Source organism: Apus apus, chromosome Z (assembly GCF_020740795.1).
Source record: "Apus apus isolate bApuApu2 chromosome Z, bApuApu2.pri.cur, whole genome shotgun sequence".
NCBI lineage: Eukaryota > Metazoa > Chordata > Aves > Apodiformes > Apodidae > Apus > Apus apus.
In genome coordinates this window covers 64,390,681-64,414,059 of record NC_067312.1, presented here as the reverse complement: position 1 = coordinate 64,414,059, position 23,379 = coordinate 64,390,681, and the positions used below count along the sequence as shown (strand labels likewise).

General features: G+C 39.3%; 1 protein-coding gene across 2 annotated transcripts in view; it reads left to right on the top strand.

Annotated features, from left to right (window-relative positions):
- The window catches only part of LOC127395752 (E3 ubiquitin-protein ligase KCMF1), a 45,976-nt gene that overhangs the window by 8,110 nt on the left and 14,487 nt on the right, over positions 1-23,379 (top strand). Inside the window, exons 1-2 of one of the 2 annotated variants that reach the window (XM_051643083.1) lie at positions 769-834; positions 14,830-14,997. In XM_051643083.1, coding sequence (XP_051499043.1) covers positions 14,967-14,997 — 31 coding nt within the window. In that variant the 5' untranslated portion in view covers positions 769-834; positions 14,830-14,966. Of the gene's footprint in view, positions 1-768; positions 835-14,829; positions 14,998-23,379 lie in introns of those variants that run through there. The other variant, XM_051643082.1, reaches the window with a different exon arrangement.

The following is a 23,379-nucleotide window of genomic DNA, read 5'->3' as shown; positions in this document are numbered from 1 at the left end:
TTTTTGTCTTTTGTAATGTTAAAATATTTACTTTTTTTTTAGGGCTTTATTATTTGCCTTTGTGCAAAAATTCCTCTTTCTATTGCCCATTTGTCACCTGTAGGGAGTTTCATGAGTGTGTTAATTCCTTCTATCATGGTAGCCTTGTTTGGAGCTTCTAGGAGACTTTCTCTAAAAGTTGCCCTGTTTGCAGTTGGAGACCTGAGACAATTTTTTAAATTACAATTAAACAGGGAACCTGGACACAGGAAACCATCATGTTTCTTCCATTTACACATGGGGTGCCAGATACAGATTTTATGTCTTTCCAGAAGGCACTCAGGAAAGTCTCCAAAACAGAGGAATTAGTGGTTTTGTACTCCACTGCAGTGAGTTTTGCAGATGCAAGTCCATTCTTCCAAAATTTTTTACTCATTGGGACATTTCAGTGCCATATATTGCTTGCAGCTATCACTTCATACAGCTTCCCTCTAGTATTTTAAATTTGTTTTTAATTTCAGTAATTACACAGAATTTCACATTTTTATCAAAATACTGTTAATTTTGTTCCACATTTGATTTGGATCACCCCACTGTCATCGCTGGCAAAATCCAGCTGAAGAAAGACATTCATTAAAAGAAGAAACCACTGTTGAAAAGAAAAGAAAAAAAATGGAAAAGTAAGATGAAGCAACAGACAAAGAACTAAAAAAAAAAAAATCATAACTCCATTTTTTTTTTTCCTTACCTCAGGTCAGATTTGGTCTTCCCCCATCACTTCTGCCACTTCCTGGTGCCAGATTCTTTTTGGGAGGCAATGTTTCTTGTCTTGACTGACAAGAGGTGCTGTCTCTGGTAGGATTAATTCTTTTCATTGCTTTCCTTCTTTTTTGTCTTTTATCTTTTTATCTTTCACCCTCTTATTTCCTTGTCATTGTTCTTACTTCCCTTTGCTGTGCTCTCCCTCTCTTTCTTTGCTCCTTGGAGTGCTGTAGAGTGGGATTTTCAAAAACACCTGGGGACATTGTAGACCCATGTTGAGTTTAAGTACAGTAGTTAATGCCTGCCTCTGTAAGCCTCTTTGAAAGCAAAGCTCTAAGTGTTTCTAGGTCCCACTACTACCTGTGCTTATTCCAGAAAGTAGCTATTGCTGAAAATGTTTTTAGGCTGCTGTTTCTCAATTCTGTTACAGAGATAAGGTGGCTTTAGCAGTGAAAATTTTATTTGCTAGTCCAGTTTATGGTCGATGAATTCTTAAATTATTTGTTGAGGAGAGTCACTGTTTACAGAACTCTTCAGCTACTGTTGATTCTGAATGTAAATGGTATTTATAGTCTGACTTCTGTTAGCCTGTTGACACTAAAGTAGCCAGTATTCTTAGCTGAAGACAATTATTATTGGCCAGCTCTCTTTGACTGTACTTACCCTAAGAAATTGAATGGATGAGGTGAAGCCTTTATGTGTAAACAGTTAGTGTAGAAATTACCATGAATTAATGCAACACGTGGGATAAAGTGGCTTGACAGTACCAGTATTCATGTTAGAATTGTAATTTTAAACCAATTACTGAACAAATTCTGTACCTCTGCAGACCAACAGAGTTGTTCTCCAGATGCTCAATTGGTAGCACAGCAGAAACTTCATGGCAGCTTCTGGCTGTGCCTAGAACAACAGAATTCCTTAGAGGCTGAATGGAGGTTGCTGGTTGCAGGGCAGTGCTGTGAGCTGTTAAAACAGGTGATACCATCTAAATACCTGTCTCAAATATCCTAGCTGCAGCAGCAATAGATCATACAAGATTTTCGAGGTCAGAAATGTGTTAGGATATAGTAATGTAAGGACTTACTGTGTGATTGTCAGTAACTTTTGTCTTTAGTTCCAAATAAATAATCTTCATAAGAAACAATGTTCATTTTTACTGGTTATATATATTTTTTGTGTAACTTATCAGTTTGTGTGCGTATTAGCTATACATGCTTAGGCATTGGTGTTCACCTGGAATGAATTTGAAACTGCTGGAAGTCTGACTATAAACATTTGTCAGATGGACTTTCTTTTGTGACAGTTAGACTGAAATTAGCTCTGAAGAAATCAGTGATTTGGGCATAAAGACTTGTATGTCCTCAGGATACCCTGACCTCACTTCCACTTCAACAAAGCAAATGTTTGAATTGTTGCAAATATTTGCATGTGCTTTTAATACAGGCAGTGACATTGAGATGGGCCTAAGAAAAACAGTGTTTAGTAAACAGGTATTATGTGTTCATCAGTATGTAAGCTGAAGAGTGAATGGTCTCTGCAAGTGGAAAACTTCAGTAGTGAGAAGCACCTTGTACTCGCTGGTGAAGTCAGGTCTCTCGAGAGAAGCTTCACCGGGAGTAACAGTGGTGGAACATGGGTCACAACTAGACAGACATAGTTCTATCACTGAAGTTTTCAAAGTTTCTTCTGACTTAACCTCTTTACTTTAGAAAAGTAAATAAGGCCACAAACTTCAGCATGTTAATTATTGTTAATATTATTTTGCATGTGTCTGGAGTAGACTCTCCCTAAATCTAGCTCTGGAAATGGGTTAAGATTGGCAAAGAGAACAGCAGATGCACTTGAAGAACGACACTAAGATTTGCAAAAGTAAGCTGTAGAGAATGCATAGCTCTCTATGTCATGGTTAAACTTATTTCAATCTAGATGTGTGTAAAATAGCTCAGATTATCTTAATTCCATACTTGTCTCCTGTGATTGTTTATACCTTTATAAGATGAAAATGTCAGGAAATGTAATTTGATCTCTGACCATACTGATGGAAGTCAGTTATTTCTGCTGTGAACCGTGACCAATTTTTTTATTGTTTAGACTTGTATTTGTTAATTATCTTAATTAGATACCTTACCAATGTAAGAAGACAGAGTAGAAGCCACACAGAGCATTTTGACTCGGGAAGAGGTCGGATACGTTTTCCAGCTCTCTTCTTGGTCATCTTCAGTTCTGGGAAACTGCAAAGGTTGATAAACCTTTTTGCCCTCCTGAATGCAGAACAAATGGACACTGTGATCTGCAAGTGCCATCTAGGATGTTTTGGCATAAGGCCTGTTAATTGTCATGCGAGGTCTGACAGCATACAGAGTATTCCGTATGCTGGAAGGCTTTTGTGAGGAGCTGAGAAGGCAGCTTGACATTTTGCTGTAGAGGAGTGGCTTTGTAAGGGAAGATTTATAATTTGTAGTGGTAGAGGTTGATACAGATAACCTTCTTGTGTTATTCCAAATTGCTGTCTGAAGTTGATTTAGAAGTGGTAGATCTGCAGGATGCAAATTCTTGAGTTTAACTGATATCACATTAAAAAAATAATTTAAATTGATTTCTAAATCTGTTTTGGGTTACGATATTATCCAGCTCTCAAATATTAGAACCAGTTACTGGGAAGTGTAATTATAATTGTATCTCAAAGCTCAGTTAATATTTTGCTCCTGGAAGCATTAGAAATTCAAGGAAAGTGACCAGAAAACTGATGGAGTGGACTGTTGAGGATTATATGATGGAATACAATTATCTAGCCAAGAATGAAGGACTTCGGGGTGATAATTGAGGTGCAGGACTCTAGACTCCAGCTTCTAGGCATACCATGAAACATTTTTCAGAGCAAATACTTAATGTCAGCAGCTGATGACATGATGAATACTGTTCATAGTGGTTGCATTAAACTTTGCATTGAGCTTCTTCCAAACCTATTTTTCCCTTTCTTTTACTGTCTCTATTCACGAATTAGTGCTTTTGAAGAAAGCAAACATTTTCTTAATGTGTGTAATACAACACTGGGTTAAATGTCCCCATCTGTAAAATGACACCGTGTGCACATTCTTAGTGCTAAGCAGTTGGAGCCACATATTGGCTGTATGTAGCAATTGTGAAGATCCATACTGTAGTTTCCACCAGTTAATCCAGGAACTCCAGAGTTCCTGCTGGAACACTGAGGAATGAAAATCTATAAAGGAAATATTTTGAATTACCTATATTTGAGATGAAACAGACCTTAGTGGTAAAGAAGACTAAAGAAGTTGTGTGCAAGGAATCGGGTTATGAATATTTTCTTCCTGCAACGACTGTAAAGCATCTACTAATTGTACATAAGAAAAATAGACTCACTATTTTCCCTAGCAATCGGATCTCTTAAAAGCTTACTTCAGTGAAGATGTATCAAATTTGTACAGTTGATTTTTCCCTTATCCTTAAAGTTCTGTTTTGTGCATTTTGTGAGGAACGTGACATCTGAGCCTATATTAAAGAGCAGTGAGACCTAATGGGTTTTGACTCTCCCCCTGCTTGTTTCTTAAATTATGATCTCCCTCCTATACTCGGCTCTCATGTGATACCCCACCTGGTGTACTGTCTCCAGTTCTGGAGCCCCCAACTCAAGAAGGACATGGAGCTGTTGGAGTGAGCCCAGAGGAGGGCCACAAAAACAATCATAGGGCTGGAGCACCTCTCCTGTGAAGACAGGCTGAGAGAGTTGAGGTAGTTCAGCCTGGAGAAGAGAAAGCTCCAGAGAGATTTTATAGTGGCCTTCCATAACTTGAAGGGGCTACAGGAAAGCTGGAGAGGGACCTTCTACATGAGCGTGTAGTTACAGCACAAAGGGTAATAGTTTCAAATTGGAAGAGGGAAGATTTAGACTAGATATTAAGAAAGAAGTCTTTATTGTGAGGGTCGTGAGACACTGGCACAAGGTTACGCAGAGAAGTTGTGGCTACCCTATCCCTGAAAGTGTTCAAGGTCAGGTTGAACAGGGCTTTGCTTTGAGCAGTCTAGGCTGGTGTGGGGTGTCCGTATCCATGGCAGGAGGGTTGGCATTAGATGATCTTTAGGGTCCCTTCCAGCCTAAACCATTTTATGATTTTGTGTTTTCAGCCTGGGAAGCTGTTCTCTGAAGCAAAGAGTGGGAGTAGAAGTGGTTGCCAAGGCAGTCTTTTTATGTTTATAGTAAGAAAATTGCCTGAGAAGGCCCAGGGTAGAATGTTGCTACTACTTAAATGTGTATACTGTAGGTTTTTAACCTCTTATTGCCATTAAAAAAAATAAATAAATAAATAAATAAAAAAAATCTACATTATAATTCTGTCTTGTGCTCAAGGAAATTGCATTATTTTCATAAGTTCCTAGGCCTTTTGTGATGTTAAGGATCATTAAATTCCTTTTTCGACATTGTGGTGCCATTCAAAATGGTGATTTTAAAAGTCAGCTCTAAGATTGAAAGTGTCTTCTTGCTCCTCTTTATAAACTTGGGTGATAATGCAGAATCTAGGTATGATTGCCTGCTGTGAATCAGACATTGCTACTTTCCTTAGTGGGGAGAACCACTTGTTAGTCTTTCACTCTCCCAGCTATTTTGTGGATCTGTTTTCCTGACATGTAAAGTCTGTGTAATTCCAGACCACCTTGTGCAAGTCTTTACTAGAAGTCTCAGGTGTCATGAGATGTGTTGAAATCACAAGGCGTTATTACTGCAAGAGCTGAAACACTTGCTGCATTACAGCTTTCACCTTTCACTTCTAGCTTTTTGGTTGCTCAGCCAATGCTGCTTGTCTTCTGCATTGCTGCCTGTGTGAAATCTTACCTATTCTGTGCTGCAGAGAATTAAAATTTGGGACATTTGCATATTTGGGGAATGTTTTAAGGGTAAGAAGATCAGGAGTGAGTCTGCTGGCACAAAAGGCAGTAAAGCCAAGACTATATTCTAGACACCAGAGCTATGCATAGGATGTGACTAAAGAGAGTATGTAATTTCTGCTAAGCTTTTTGGAAAGGTAAGAGTTTACAAGAAAGGTTCAACTTTGCCCCTGCCATGTGAGTTGAGTATTGATGTTTTTCTCTTATATGCCTGAAACAATGGCTCAGAGTAAAAGGAGTCTCCAAGCACTTTAACTTTCTGCTTAGTTGAGCCATATGACTCGGTTCTCACCCATGACTGTTTGGACATGTGTCTTGTTCACTTTGTTTTTCTCTTTTTTGTTACAGTTTCTAAATAACACACTAAACCAAAATATGCAAAGATTTATTTTTAGACTAGTTCTTAATTCTTGCAGGGCTTAGTGGAGGAGTACCAGTTTATCTGTGTAATTTCTTTTTAGGATTTTGTTAGTGTTTTTTTCCCATTTCTGACACCTATAAAACTCAGTGGTCTGTTACGTTTTTTTCCTGAGCCTAATTCTCTTTCATCTGGTGTTTGCCTGATCTCAGTGAGTTTCTGTTATCTCTTTAGTCCTGAAAGATACTTAGGAACCTGGTCCTGTCCTATATGACAAACTTTACCATTGTTTTTACCAAGTGTAGGATTTAGCCCAATGTTGTTACTATTATTTTCTTGCCCTGGCACTGTTACAGCTGCCTCAGTTGTATTTTTCTGTTAATAGAATTCACATGCTGTTTGCCATTTTCCAGATTAACAGTTGTTAAATAAGATCATGTCTGTTGCCAGTTCCCTTTGCTGCTACATTACAAATTTCCTTTACTCTGACAAATATGTTGCAATTTGTTTAATTTTTAATGTGTTTATAGTACTTTAACAGGTTTTCATATTGTGATGGTCTTGATGGTCAAATTAAATTATATTAATTGAATGAAGAGACATGTGAGACAGAGTAGCAAATACTAAATTAGAAATCCAAATCTGCTTGATCGAAAATCCTTGCAATGTACACCACTTCATGTTCTTAGGTCTTAAACTTGTCTGGCAAGACGTTTCACTGTGAATCAGTTTGCATGACAGGTTAATGATTCTGCTGATTTCTAAATGTTTAGGTTTATTAAATGTAATACTGTATTCAGGGAAAGTACTTGATTTTTTTTTTTTTTTTCAAAATATAGAATTCTGTGGTACTCTCATTGAAAACATCTTTGTGCTGTAGGAGACCAGCACTTAAAAGTGTAACCTATTTTTCTCTGTAAATAAGGAATAATTAGTCAAGAGTCTGATCAGTATATGAAGCCTAGAAAACACTGTTTAGACTGTCGGTAGCTATTTAATATGCACTCTTTTTTTCTTTGTCTTACATATTTGTGTAAAGTGGTTTGTTTCTGTTTTGTGGTATTTGCAGTAACTTGCAAAAGAAAATAGAAAGTCATCACAAATACTATTCTAGGAGGCTTCCAACACAATACCTCTCCTCTAATAAAGGTGGATTCCACATTTGTATTTTGCTAAAAAAATTCCTTACTTAGAATCAGGGTAGGCTGGTTAAAAAATGTGTTTTGAGAATTCATTTACTGCAGCTTCTTTCTGATCTTACCTGAAGGAGTTTCCGAGTACTGCTGTGAACTTTTTTAAAATTCAGGGTGCATTCTGTATTTTGGCACAATGATGTGCATTATTTTGTCTATCTTGACAATGCTAAGGAGAAAGGGAAGGTATTCCACCTAGTTGTCAGGGCAAGTAGTTTTTTGCCTCACAAGCTGTATAGTGAGTCTTGGGAAAATGATGTCTAGAAATCCAGAGTTTTCAGGGGCTTCTAGAGCAGTTTCTGGTTTATGTGTGTGATGTCTCAGCAGTGCATTTTGAGAGATGTGGGAATCGGAAAATGTGTATGCAAAATTTTTACAAAGAAAGTGATTGCTCTTTTTATTATATAGAGAGCATACATGTTTAATATTGATAAGAAATGATTGGGCAAATGAACTTCACAACTATTTTGGACAGTGATCAATTAATTAGTATTGATGACTTTTATTTGGTTGGATTTTTTTTCAAAACCATGGTATTTAACAAAAGGTTGCATGCATAAGATTTCCAATTCCAAGTCAACATAATTTCTGCCTGCAGCTTTAATCCTACTAGTTCTTTTTGCAGACATGATAGTCTGGTTGTTTCATCTTCCACTCTTGTCTACAAATATACTGTATGTGCCCCCCTGTTGCACACAGGGTGTATGAGAGAATGAAGCATTTTCAGTTACTTTAAGGGTATGGTGTGTGAATTTTTTGTGTTCAGCACTTAGAGCTGCAAGGGAGGTGGAGTATGCTCTGTCCTGATATTTGTTTGTGTAATCTACTTTAGTAAACACTTGAGAAAATTAGCCATATCCAAGTCTTATGGTTTGGCTGAAGTTCTGTTGAAATTTTCACAGACTCAACAGAAGCTTTTTTTTTGTAGAAGTTAACGTCTCAAATTAGACAGTAGTGTGCATGAAGAGATTAAGCTATTACAGTAATAAATATTTGGCCTTTTTTTTTTTTTTAATGTTACTAAATGACATGTTTCTTCGTATCTTCAGTCTCAAAAAATCTGAACCACTGAAGTGGAATGTCTTGCTTTAAGGCCTGGGTTGCCACATGGCATGTAGACTGCAGTTCAGATAGTTGATGTCAAGCCAATTTATTTAAAAAGGAAAATGAAAACCTACCACCAAAAACCCACACGACCCTCTGAAAGACCATCTTATAGTGAATTTTATCAGATGCATGTTAAAAGTAGTATTACTTACGATCTTCAGAACATAAAAATGAAACGCAGTACACAAGTTGCAACCTTCTGTAGCATGAAAGAGGCAGCACAACTTACTTTCATGCTCAGGTTCAGATTTTTGGAAGGTAGAAGCCTTAAAGTTTGTCCAGAGCACTTGAAATTCAGTGGGACTCTTGCATGTAATTCTGTCAGTCTTTGAGAAGGGTTTAACCCCTTTACTAGTTCATGTTAGATAGGAAGAAATGTTTAAGTAACTGACATTTGGAGAAGAAAACACTGACAGCCTAATTTTGTATTTAAGGTGGGCATTACAGAAATTCAGTTATCCTTACTCTGAGCACTGATGAATTAAAACTAGTACCTGAATTACAGGCCAGGAGGTTAGGTTTTGGACATTTAGCTGCTGACAGGAATGTCAAGACTACCCATGAACCTGAGGTCTTCAATGTGTTGCTAAAACAAAGGAGTTGAATTCTCAGGGATAGCACAAGGATTAAATACTTCTCTTGCGAACTAAATGTCACTGTCTTCACTGTTTGAACACTTCAGACACAGGCTCTGTATGCTTTAAAAGTTTTCTGGTGACTAGCATTTTATCTGAAATTTCTAAAAAATTAACAAAGATTCAAAGTACTGATAAAGTTTAGCAGCTCATGGTGTTTGAGGCAGGAACATATTTCAGTGTCTCTGTATACCTTATCTTCAACCATATATTCTTCATGAGAAAAACAAACAAACAAACTGCTGGGTTCTCCACAGTTTCAGGATTTTTTTATCTGTGCCAGATTGCTGGGCTTTTAATACTATTGTTCTGATTGCGTATAGTATCTGATGAGGCCAAGTGGAAGAAGACTCCTTTGCTCTGTTACAATTGAGTGTCTAATCAAGGCAGTAATGGCTTGGGACATTCAGGATACTTTAATTGATGTTATATCTTATCTTTACTTGTAACCCTAAAAGCAGATTAATCCTGATGTATGTAATATTTGACCTTCATGTCTGTCTAACATTATTCTCACTGTTACCAAATGAGATTATGTGCTCCCTTTGGTCTCTCTGTTCAACCCAGGAGAAGCTGATTTTATTTTAGATTGTTATGAGCAAAAAAGCAATATTATTTCATAAGAACAAATTATATTTGGCTGTTGGGATCATAGAATCACAGAATGGTATGGGTTGGAAGGGACCTTGAAGATCATTTAGTTCCCACTCCCCTTCATGGGCAGGGACACCTCCCACTAGAGCAGGTTGCTCAAAGCCTAATCCAACCTGGCCTTGACCACTTCCAGAGAGGAGGCTTCCACAACTTCTCTGGGTAACCTGTGGCAGTGTCTCACCATCCTCACAGTAAAAACTTGCTTCTTAATATCTAGTCTACATTTCCCCTCTTCCAGTTTAAAGCCATTAACCCTTGTTGTATCACTACATACTCTTGTAAAAAGTCCTTCTCCAGCTTTCCTGTAGTCCCCCTGCAGGCACTGGAAGGACGCTGTAAGGTCTCCCTGTATCCTTCCCCAAGCTGAACAGCCCCAATTCTCTCAGCCCGTCTTTATAGAAGTGCTCCAGCACTGTAATCATCTTTGTGGCCCTCCTCTGGACTTCCTCCAACAGCTCTGTGTCCTTCTTGTGTTGGGGGCTCCAGAACAAGAAACAGTACTTCAGGTGGGATCTCAGGAGAGCAGATTTGGGAGGGGGAGAATCACCTCCCTTGACCTGCTGGCCACACTTCTTTTGATGCAACCCAGGACACAATTGGCTTTCTGGGCTGCAGTGCACTTTGCTGGCTCATGTTGAGTGTCTTATCCACCAACACTCCAAAGTTCCTTTCTTCAGGGCTGTTCTCAGTCCATTCTCTGTCCAGCCTCTGTTTGTGCTTGGGATTGCCCTGACTAGATGCTGGACCTTGGACTTGGCCTTACTGAACTTCATGTGGTTGACATGGGCCTACTTTCAAGCCAGTGAGGGTCCCTCTGGATGGTGTCCCTTCCCTCCAGTGTGTCAACCACACCGCAGAGCTTGGTCTCATACAAAAGGTGTTTGGTAGGGGGAGTTGTTCTGGGTTGTTTTCTTTAAAAAAAAATAAATTAAAAAATCACCATTCAGCATACTACATACAAAATGGTAGTGTGATATCTCCCCTGAAATCATTGGTCTGGATTAGGTGCAAATGTGAGGTGACTTGTTAAAGCAGTAAGAATTTTGTATTTAAAAGCTAAAACATACTTTATTAATGGGACTATTAAATACCTCCTATTAATTTAACGTAAAATGTGAAGCTGGAGATACTAAGACTGTTGACAGTGGGAGGGAATGCTGCTTAAGGAACTTAGAGAACTTGCAGTTCGATAATTGAAGTGAACCAAAACTCTTTAGGCTTTTAGCACAATGCTACCCTCTACTGGAACAGTGTTGCATTAAAAAAATACAACCAGCCGGGTTTTAGTTAGACATGTTCTATAGCATTTACAAAATTTAAAAATGTGAGGAAGGCACCTCTATGGGCTACGTTAATGAAAATGAACTCTGTGATTAAAATGGATATCTCTTACTCAGATAGTTCCAAATCGTTGCTTTGCAAAAGGTGAATCAGAAGTTTTCGTTGAATAGCAATTCAGTCGGGGTTAATAGGATTGCATTCAGGGATTCTTTTAAAAGTCAGTAGCATTTAATGCAAGACAGAAATGTATGCTGACTAAGCCCTTGTCACACATTGTTCAAGTTTGTCTTTTGGTTGGTTGTTTGCTTTGGTTCCCTGCTTCAAAGTGAACCCCTCCAGAGCATGTCTTCTTCTCAAAGCCAATAATACTAATATGGACGCATCCGATTTAATATGACATTCTAGAATCTACGTACCTGCAAACATATTTGCAAATCTAAGGTATATGTAGGCAAGTTTGATATGTGTCTTGTGAAAGACATTTTGTGCCGACTGCAATGTGTTGTCTTAGGGTGTTTTGGATTTGTGCAGGGGAAAAAGTGAACTTTTGGAATTTCAATTTCTGCAAAGATTAGAGAAAAATGAAGAACAAAATCAGTGTTTTGATGAGGAAATAAGTGTGTACTGTTTTAAAAAGAATGAGGTGGGAGGAGATTATTTGCCTGGGTATTTTAGTTCCAGTTCCCAGGGTGGATAGATGATTGAGGTTTTGGCAGCTGAGTAATAGGCTTGAAGAAGAAAAGAAAAAACTAATGGACCTAACTTCACTGAGACTGTTGTAAAAAGAGAATAATAAGTGATGTAACTTGTGGAAAAGAGGTTCTGCTGGATTCCGGGGGAGTTCTGGGGTTTTGAGCATGGCTTTAGATCCCAAATGAGGCATTTAATTATAATTTTCCCTTTGTGGTTTTCATTATCTGCTGCACAAAAGGATATAGAAGTAACATGGTGCATCCCCAACTGGCAGCCTGTTTCTTAAAGAGGAGCATGTGGTAGTTGTGGAAAAATACTAACCTTGAGAAATTTAGAAAGTATGCTGCCTCTATAACTTTGTTATTATTTTGGTCAGTCATAGTGTGATGTATTATGCTAATGTTAGCTTTTCTGTTTGACTCAAATTGTGGACCTTCTGATAATTGATATAAGAAGCAAAATTAATCTGTTTGAAGACCTTGTACATTTCCACTGGAAAGGTTTTGAAGTTTTAAATACAAAATTATGTTGTGACTTAGTTTATGACTGATTTTCTCTGAAGTTAATATCACAGAGTGTATAAGGGTTTTAGTTTGGAATGATGTGAAGTATTGGCATGAAGAAACTGTGTCAGTGAAAACTTATTAAAAACATGTCTTCAAGTAAGAACAGTGTAGATATTTGGGAGAACATGCAACAGGAGGAGTCTGACTGTTGCTGAGAGGCTTACATCTGCATTAAATCAAGTTTTTTGAGCTTAAAGGAAAAAAGTGGGGAAAACAGAAATTACTGGGGAATCATAACTTAATCTGGAGAGCTGTTAGTGTCTGACAGAGACTCTAGGTTGAACTAGTCTGCCTGTCTCAGTCTGGTGTCTAACTTGCTGATCAACTGTTTTCTGGAAAGATTAGTAGGTACTAGTTTTGTAGATCTCTATATGGAAATAAAAAAATTAAACAGACTGAATCAATGAAATTAATTCTGCTGAATTAACAAGTAGTAATTTTCAGAAGGCAGGGCACTCTCAGTGTCCAAATCATTAAAGAATGCTACTGGTCCTTCAGATTTTTCATATGAAACTGAAAAGAAAAGCTTGTTAAGTGAGAAAGGCTTTAAAAAAAAAAACAAGCCAACTTTGAAAATGGTTAACAGGGCCATCCTCAAAATGTAGTTCTTTGAGGCTACTAACAAAGATTCTTGACTTATTTTCTTCTAATACACTCTTGCAGGTAGACTGATGCTTTCAAGGTAGACACTGAGGCAATTGAAGAAATAGGTTCGGTGATCATATAAGCACAGTGTTTATACTTTAAAAAAGTATTAGATAATGCGGTGAACTATCACTGTAGGTAAAGAAACTAAGGGAAAAGATGATACTTTTGTTCACTGTTCATCTAAATATGATGATGTAGCTGTTAAGTAGCAGAGTTTTAAAAGAAATTATTTACTGCTGCATTCCTGTATTACATGTGGTAAAGCTTCTATTCAGATGCTACAGAGTAGAGTAGTACAACAAAAAGTGAATAAAAAATTCTGTAATTAACACCAGTCCTCTGGAAATTAGGCTTAAAAAAAAATAGGGGAGAGGTGGCAGCTAATGTGACTATTTTGTTCTGGCAGCCTTATTTCTCTAAAGTTGTCTGTGCTTGTACCAAGTTATGAAGAACTTGTCTTAGCTGATGCTGGAAAAGGCCACTGATTCTTTTGTGGAAGCTCTTATTTGCTATTGCAATTGAAGGAAGCTTAATTGAGACTTGACAGATTACCAGATGATGACACTTCTCCTGCACTTAACTAAGTTACTGAGAGAGAACTGAGATCACACAGAGAAAAATGAAAATCTTTGGAAGCTGTAAAACCTTTCTCAGACATGGGCAGTGTGACTACCTTACAGTGCAAAGATTGAATATAAGCAAGAAATAGGATGTAGAGAGTTATTGCCGTCTAACTTAAAAATACACCTTAACTTTTTTTCTGTGATTTAAAATGGGAAAAGGTCCTAATTTCTACCCCATGTATAAAGTCAGGGATGGTATGGTATTCTTTGCAATTAAGGTATTAGGAAGAGTGAAAGTAAAGGCTGGAAAGTGGATTTTTGTCAGCGGTTGGCTTGCTCATTGCTGCTGGTGTCCACTCTTGATCAGCCATTGTACTGCCTAGCTTTTAAGAATGTTTGATCCAAGATCCCTGACTTAACAGTCAACGCTACCAGGTAATGGTGCCTATAGGAACGTGCATCCAAAGAGATTTTGTAACTTAACCTATTTTGAGTGCTTGAGTTTGTCATTCTTTTACTGCAAGAATTCAGGATTCTGATTTTTGGCAAAGCCATGTCTCTTAAAGACATAAAAACATTTAGGAATTGAGTCTTGTGCACATGTCAGAGATCATAGAATAATTGTTTGAAAGGGACCTCAAGGATCATCTGGTCCTACGTTTCCAGGTAGGAATACAGGTTAGATGCTGTGGCCCAGCACCTTTTCAAGCTGAATCTTAAAAGTGTCCTGGTTTGGGGAATCCACCACTTACCTGGTGAGATTATTCCAAAGTCTGACTGTTCGCATAGTGAAATCTTTTCTTGCAATGTCCGGTCGGGATCTCCACAGGAGTAACTTGCATTCATTACCCCATGTCTTTTCCACATGTCTCCTTGTTAAAGGGGAGTCTTCATCTTCTTGGTAGCCACCTTTTAAGTACTGGAACATGGCAATAAGGTTTCCCCTAAAATTTCTTTTTTCCACAGTGAAAAAACACAGATCTCTCAGCCTTTCCTTATACAGCAGGCTTCCCATTCCTGTGATCATCTTTGTGGCCCTTCTCCAGACCCTGTCCTGCCTGTCTATGTGTATATATGTATACATCTATATATATACGTCTTTTATGTATAGGCAGGACCAGAACTGAACACAGTATTCCAGGTGTGGCTTGATAAGTGCTGTGTAGAATACAAGGATGACTTTCTCTCTGCTGGTGATGCTGTTGTTGATGCAGTTCAGCATCCTGTTGGCTTTCTTTGCTGTTGCAGAACAGTGTTAACTCATGTTGAGCGGCTTGTGCACTGGGGCATCCTGGTCCCTTTTCATGGACCTACTCACCAGCCAGGTGCCTCCCAGTTTGTGCTGCACTCCTGGGTGTTTTCCCAGGGGCAAGACCTTGTCTCACTACATTCAGTTGCTGAGAGTCAATAGCAGCACATCTGCCTCTCATTAAAAAAAAAAAAAAAGTGCATTTATTGCTGTTTTAAAGCAATTTTATTTGTTTACAGGTGTCAGCTGTGATGCATGTTTAAAAGGAAATTTTCGAGGTCGCCGATACAAGTGTTTAATTTGCTACGATTACGATCTGTGTGCAACTTGTTATGAGAGTGGTGCAACAACTACAAGGCATACAACTGACCATCCAATGCAGTGCATACTAACAAGAGTAGATTTTGGTAAGTGATAATTTCAAACTCTAGTAATTTGCTGCTATGTTCTATCTACAAAGACAATACGGATATTCATTTTTCTACTTATTAATAATTTCCCCCATTAGCACACTGAAAATAAGAAGAAATTGTCATCTTCTAAAGAACAGGCATGTTTTCTTTGATTTTAGCATACAGAAACTGATGTATATGTTTCTTTTGAATTTATACATACGTATTTTTAATCTTTGTTATTTAATATATTAATAATGTAAATAAACAAAGATAACAGAATAATAATATAAATAGAGTTAATGCCAATTAGTGCTCCTAATTAACTTCAGTTCAGAAGATGTGACAATCTTTTTCCTCTAGTATGCTTTACCTAAGTGCTACAGTGTACAAGCAGAAAAATCCTGGTGAGATTTTGTAGGAATGTTAGTCACTGGTGGTTTATGTGGGACTGCAGATACAGCAGGGATAGTGATGGACTGTGCTGAGTATGCAAGTGGCAAGGACTAGCATGTAGTCTCCTTGAAACTACTTTGATATTCTACTAAATTAAGAGTTCTTTCTCACTGTAAAGTGACGTCAATATTTAAAAGAAAAAAATAATTGGTTTTGTCTCCTATCCTGCTTATTGTTTCTATTGCATCATATTTGTAACAGGCTGTAACTCATGAGATACTTCTGTGACAAACCTCTTCTCTAAGATGTTGCAGATGCTGGATACTTAACTGTTTTTATGTTAACCCCATGGGTTAACCCCATTAACATTTTAAATTTTTTTTTAAGTTATTCCAACTGTATTCTTTAAATTTTAATTTTTTTAAATGTGGTGTTTTCTTATGAATGGTAACTTACTTGTTTATGTTTTTGATTGAAATAGAAGTAAAATTTACTTCTTTATTGTTTTGAAGACTACAGAATAGCTGTATATAGAAACATGCAGTTGGATTCTTAGAATGGCCTTTGAATGAAGATGTCTTTCATTTTCTTTTCATCTCAGGCCTCCGCTTGCCCTAAGATTGCTGGGTCATGACTTCAGAAATCCAGGCCCCGAGAGTCCAGGGTTTGGAAGGAAATAATTTAGTGCATTATGAAAAATGCACACCACCATTTTAGCTTGAATATGTGTCTTCTTGGGCTTCTTTTTTTTTGGTCTCAGTTATGAGGTAAAATTCTATGTGTAAAGTATATTAATTCAGGATTCTGGTTTTCTGGTTGATGTTTGAGGTGCACAGTTCAAACTTCTTGGTCTGTTAGCAGTAGTTATTTTTGGGTATTACACATTGTCTAAGAAGACTGAAACATACTTGTTGTGAAGCCTTAAGCTAATATTAAATGTCAAAGCTTTCAATGTACAGCAGTGAGGAAACATGTTCTAAATACTTATCTCTTAATGCCTGTCATCAGAATGTAAGAATCTGTGGGAAAGGTATGTTGCTTCTTGCAACTTGGTTGTTTCTCTTTTGGAAGCTTTTGATAAATATATGTTTTGGTTGAATGTGTTTTATTTGTGTATGTTGTGGGGGCAGAGAGGGGTTAGGTTTTTAACTACTTAGTAGAATGTGAGACATAAAGGAGTGTGCCTTTACAGTATTGTAGCTTAGCGAAACTGCAGCAACATTTTAGAGGGCCCTGAGTAGCTAAGGAGATCATGTGATTTTGAGGAACATCCAAAAAAATTAGGAGCTAAGGAGTGTTAAGTTTAATTAGAAAATCAGTTATGAATGGTAGAAGTAGTCTAGAATGATCTGTTTCAGAGTTGTCAGGATGGCTGTACTAGTGAAGATTAAAAATCACCAAGGAAGACAGTAATGGGTTAAAAGAGAATAAGCTCAATGGGAGGATTGGCAATGTAAAACTAAATGGCATAGAAGTAATGAAGTCACCTCCTAATGACATGGGAAGTCAAATGAAAGGAGAGTGTTTTCTAATGCATGACAGTATGGGTGAGGAATTTTCCTAAGGAGAACTTCAGCAGAAACACAGAATGGAAAGCTGTAGTTATAGATGGGTGTGTGAATTTTAGTTTACCTGGCCACTGCCAAACTTCAGTATGTTTTACTGAAATCAGCTTCGATTGAAAGGTATTAAAATTGTTTTTAATAGAAGTAAGCTTGCAGTTATTGCTGATGGTGGGGAGGGAGGTCTACAGCTGGTAAAAGACAAATATTTTACCAAGAAGAAGGAAGCGGAGTGGGGGATTCTTCTCTTGCAAAACTGATGCAAGCACTTCAGAGGAAGTCAGTGTAATTTTTCTGATTTTAAAGCTCCACTGTGGACCAGCAGGTAATTTGCTCAAGGTCCATCTGCAGCTGATGAAAAGGACTCTGTATTTGTAGTTCCCATCACTGTTCTGGCCAGCACTGTCTATATGCAGACAGCTGTGGAGTTCACTAGAGTACTCAGTGCTAAAAAACAAACAAACAAAACAAGTTTAGGCTCGTGGTGGACAGCTAATCACATGGATAATCCTATGCATCTGGGGTTGTTTCAGCATGAAAAAAGTTAACATGTTGCTTACCTCCCTGAAAATTCTTTTGAGTTTTTAAGGTTGCTAGATACTGTAGTAATGTTACAGAGTATATTGTAAAAAAAGGGACTTATTAAGTTTCTCTGCAGGTGCTTTTGTTGTCATCTCAATATTCTTGATTTATTTTCTCTCTCCCTTGAGTCTCAAACTAGTATAGGAACCTGTATGAGATACTGAAGACAAAAAGCTCTAGTGATTTTGGGCTACACACGTGTTCCCTCTTGGGCCATCTGATTGGCATATTTGTCTTTCAGAAGTCAGTGTATGACCTATTATTAATATTGAAGCAAGATGGGATTGAGAACAATGGCAGTGCTGTTGTTCTCAATCCCCACAAGAGACACTGAAAAAAATGCTTTAACACACACCCCAAGAGTGATATGCTGCCGTAACAGGGACAGAGCTTAAAATAAAATATGAAGTCTCATATGTAATGACAAACGGCCTTTAAAGCACAAATCCAATTAGTTTATTTCTGAGGGGTCAAAGAGTACAATTGCAATAGGCCTGTGTAAAGAGTAGGAATGTGCTTACCAGGCAGTCATTGTACTTTTGTGCTTTTTGTAGGACAGTTGGTCAGGACAACGAAGAAGTTCAGAGCAATTTTCCCAGTTTTCTGTCTCCCAGAAAAGAATCCTATGCTGTTACAATGCTTTATGATTTTAAGCATTTGGTTTTCACATTACCCCCACCATTTTAAGGGGGTTATACTGGCAAAGAAAGTAATACAATTTGTTAGTTGAATTCTCTCCTAAAATAATATTACTGCTTTTTTCAACATAGACAGCAAGTGTGCTTTTAACTTGTCAGTTCAGGTGCTTATGTGGCAGAAGATCCTGCCACCTTTTGTGCCTAATTCCTAGGGAGCTGCTTAAATAATTGTCACTTGAATAATGTGGTAGTGTGAGATCTGGTTGGGTTAATCTTTAGGCTTTTTTGATTGTAGACCACTATAAGAAGAACTGTCTCGTGTGTATCTTGCCAAGTCAAAGCATCATAGAATGGTTTAGTTTGTTTGGAAGGGAGGACTCTGGAGATCTTATGGTCTAACCTTGTGTTGGAAGCAAGGATATAAGATGGACTATTCTGGCAAGCCAAGTCTTGAATATTTCCCTCAAGGGAGGTTTCATCACTTTTATGCAACCTGTTCTAGCATTTAGTTCCTACAGTGAATGCTGGGTTTTTGTTTGTTTATCCAAGCAGAATTTTCCCTGAAACAGCTTGTGCCTGCCCATCACCATGCTTCATTTTGAAGAGCATTGCCAGCAGATTAGAAATCAGACAGTGTAATCCCCATATATAAGAAGGGTTGGAAGGATGATCCAGGATATTTCAGGCCTGTTAGTCTGACTTCAGTACCAGGGAAGCTGATGGAGCAGATCATCCTGAGTACCATTATGCAGTGCATGCAGAACAACCTGGTGATCAGGCCTAGTCAGAGTGGGTTCATGAAGGGCCGGTCCTGTTTGACTAATTCCATCTCCTTCTACAACAGGGTGGCCCATTTATTGCGTGAGGGAAGGCCTGTGGATGTTGTCTATGTTGACTTTAGCAAGGCCTTTGACAAGGTTTCCCACAGCATTCTCCTAGAGAAGCTGGCTACTTATAGCTTGGATGTGCACATGCATTGCTCGATAAAAAAAGTGGTTGAGTGGCCAGGTTCCAAGAGTTGTGTTGAGTGGAGTTCAATCCAGTTGGTGGCCAGTCCTGAGTGGTGTTCCCCAGGGCTCAGTGCTGGGGCCACTCCTGTTTAACATAAAATTATAGAATCATTAAGGTTGATTAAAGATCATCAAGTTCCACCCCCCCTGCCATGAGCAGGGAGCCCTACCACTAGATCAGGTTGCACAAAATCTCGTCCAGCCTGGCCCTGAAAACCTCCAGGGATGGGGCGTCAACAGCCTCCCTGGGCAACCCATTCCAGCACCTCACCACCCTTACAGTGAAGAATTTCTTCCTAATATCTAACCTATATCCCCCCTCTCTCAGTTTAAAACCATTACCTCTTGTCCTGTCACTATCTTCTCTGATGTAAAGTCCCTCCCCAGCTTTCCTGTAGGTCCCTTTCAAGTACTGGAAGGCTACTATAAGGTCTCTCCAAAGCCTTCTCTAGTCTAGGCTGAACAGCCCCAACTCTCTCAACCTGTCTTCATAGCAGAGGTGCTCCAGGCCTTTGATCATCTTGGTGGCCCTTCTCTGGACCCTTTCCAACAGGTCCATATCTTTCTTGTACTCAGGGCACCAGAACTGAACACAGTACTCCAGGTGTGGCCTCAACAGAGCAGAGTAGAGGGGCAGAATTACCTCCCTGGCCCTGCTGGCCACACTTCTTTTGATGCAGCACAGGACACAATTGGCTCTCTGGGCTGCAGCACACACTGACGGCTCATGTTGAGCTTCTCATCAACTACCACCCCCAAGTCCTTCTCCTCAGGACTGCTCTCCAGCCATTCTCCCCCTAGCCTGTATTTGTGCCTGGGGTTGTACCAACCCAGGTGCAGGACCTTGCACTTGGCCTTGTTGAACTTCATGAGGCTGGCCCTGGCCCACCTCTCTAGCCTATCAAAGTCCCTCTGGATGGCCTCCCTTCCCTCTAGGGTGTCATCCACACCACACAGCTTGGTATCATCAGCAAACTTGCTGAGGATACACTCAATCCCACTGTCTATACCTCCAACAAAGATGTTAAACAGCACTGGTCCCAATACTGACTCTTGAGGGACACCACTCGTCACCTGCCTCCATTTGGATATTGAGCCATTGACCACAGCTCTCTGGGTGTGGCCATCCAGGCAATCTCTTACCCATTGAGTGGTCCAGCTGTCAAATCTATGCCTTGTCAGTTTGGACAGCAGGATGTCATGTGGGACAGCGTCAAACGCCTTGCACAAGTCCAGGTAGATGACGTCAGTTGCTCTGTGACCATCCACCATCTCTGTAGCCTTGTTGTAGAAGGCCACCAGATTGGTCAGGCATGACTTGCCCTTAGTCTAGCCATGTTGGCTGTCACCAATCACCTCTTTATGTTCCATGTGCCTTAGCAGACTTTCCAGGAGGTTCTGCTCCATGACCTTGCCAGTCATAGAGGTGAGACTGACTGGCCTGTAGTTCTCCAGGTCTTCCTTTTTCCCCTTTTTAAAAATAGGGGCTATGTTCCCTTTTATTCCAATCAGCAGGAACCTCACCATGACCTCTGAAATATGATGGACAGAGGCTTAGCAATTGCATCCACCAGCTCCCTCAGGATCCGTGGGTGAATCCCATCAGGTCCCATAGATTTATGCACCTTCAGATTCTTTCGATCTTCTTAAACCTGCTCTACACCTACGGTGCAGGGTTATTAATTTTCCCAGTCCCTGCTTTCACCTGTTGTGGCCTTTGTGTTGAGCACTTGCCAGAGAAGACTGAAGCAAAGAAGTCATTGAGGACCTCAGCCTTCTCAATATCCTGTGTTGCTACCTTGCCTGTTTCCTTCAGGAGAAGGCCTACACTCTCTTTGGTTGTCCTTTTCTCCCCAACATACCTAAAGAAACTTTTCTTACTGTTCTTAACAGGGATTTGGCTTTCCTAACCTGATCCCTAGCTGCTTGGACAACCTCTCTGTAATCCTCCCAGGATACCTGCCCTACCTTCCACCCCTGTATGCTTCCTTCTTCAGTTTGAGCTTTTCTAGGAGCTGCTTACTCATACACAATGGCCTCCTGGAGTTTCTACCTGAGTTTGTCTTAGTTGGGATGCAATGCTCTTGAATAGAATGGTCTTGTTTAGAAGGGACCTTAAAGATCATCTAGTTCCAACCCCCCTGCCATAAGCAGAGACATCTCCCACTAGACTAGGTTACTCAAAGTCCCATCCAACCTGGCCTTGAACAGTTCCAGGGATGGGGCATCCACAACTTCCCAGGGCAACCTGTGCCAGTGTCTCACTACCCTCATAGTGAAGGATTTCTTTCTAATGTCGAACCTAAGTCTGCTCTCTTCCAGTTCAAAGCCATTGCCCCATATCCTATCCCTACATGTCCATGTAAAAATTCCTTCTTTAGCTTTCTTGTAGCCACTTCAGGTCCTGGAAGGCTGATAGAAGGTCTCCCTGTGTCCTTCTCTTATCCAGGCTAAACAACCACAACTCTCTCTGTCTTCATAGGAAAGGTGCTCCAGCCTTCTGATCATCTTCATGGCCTCCCTCTGGACTCACTTCAACAGTCCTCCTTTTGTTGGGTTCCCAAGAACTGGACACAGTACTCTGGGTGGGGTCTCATGAGAGCAGACTTGGGGGGGGAGAATCACCTCCTTTGACCTGCTGGCCACGCTTCTTTTAATGCAACCCAGCACACAATTGGCTTTCTGAGCTGCAGTGCACTTTGTGGGTCATGTTGAGCTTCTATCAACCAACACCCCAAAGTCTTTTTCCTTAGAGTGGTTTCAATCCATTCTCTGCCCAGTCTGTTATTTGTGCAGGACCTTGGGCTTGGCCTTATTGAACTTCATGCGGTTGGCACAGGCCCACCTTTCAAGCCTGTCCAGGTCCCTCTGGATTGGCTTCCTTTCCTTCCAGCTTGTTGGGTGCACCACACAGCTTGGTGTCATCAGCAAACTTATTGAGAGTGCACTCAATTCCACTCTTCATGTTGTTTACACACGTGATAAACAGTGCCAGTCCCAATACCAACCCTCGAGGAACACTACTCATCACACATCTCCACCTGGACATCGAGCTGTTGACCACTGCTCTTTGAGTGTGACCATCCAGCCAATTCCTTATGCACTGAGTGGTCCATCTGTCAATTCCATGTCTCCCCAGTTTAGAGACCAGGATGTTGTTCAGTACAGCATCAAATGCTTTGCACATGTCCAGGTATATGGGATCAGTTGATCTTCCCTTGTCCACCAATGCTGTATTTACCATTTTTTTAATATATATATAATGTATGTTGTAGTTTAAAAGAAAACTTACTTATTGACCTGTATTTCAGACTAATAAATGGACAGATTTTAAGAGGTGGAGAGAGATTAAAGTTCAGGAGGAAAAAAGGAAGGTGTAAACTTCTCAAGGAAAAATATTTGGATTTACCAGTGACTGGTATGACTTCTGACAGGTGCATTTTTAGATTTTTTTTTCCCCAGATTTACTTGGCATGTGCATGAACATTTGTTGTGTATTATAAGAAGGATGTATAAGGAGGTATGAGTGGGAGAATATGCAGGAATATAATGAGGAGGCTGGAAAAAACTAATTTATTTTTTTTTTAGATTAATAAATGGTTTGTTTCATATTCTCTTAAGAGTGAAGACAAGAAATGCATGATTTGACAGTACTCATCAAGCCTCTCTGTGACAGAGCAGTGTGTGTGGCTGGGATTCTTGACATCTGGACTGAGCTAGCAACATATCTAAGGAAAAGATACTTTTTGCCTGCATGCTAATCTGTTTACCACTCACTTTGGATTGGTTGTTGCCCCATGCCCTTTCCAGCTGGGAGTTTGAAGTTGGTACTTTTGTATAGCTTCAAAATACTTGCATTCATTAATTAGTGAGGCTTATAGATAGCTTTTTAGAGCACCTCATACTTTTGACAGAATTTTTTTTTCTTTTTAGATAATAGATGCAGAAACTACTTTTATATGCAAGTTTTTAAGCTTAAATTTCAAATTTTCAAATTTAAATTTTAGGTATATTCAGAACTGAGTCCTGACATATGTTGTGCAAGGACCTTTGGGATTTCCCTCTAATAATTACTCCAGACATTTGTTTGTATCAGTACTATATAAACAACTTTCACACTGTGGTGTAGGGATGCTAATCTTTTGAGCATGTTTTCCAGCTTACATTCATGCTGACTCTTAAGTCTGTCTGGTTCTCTGTTTCAGTCGC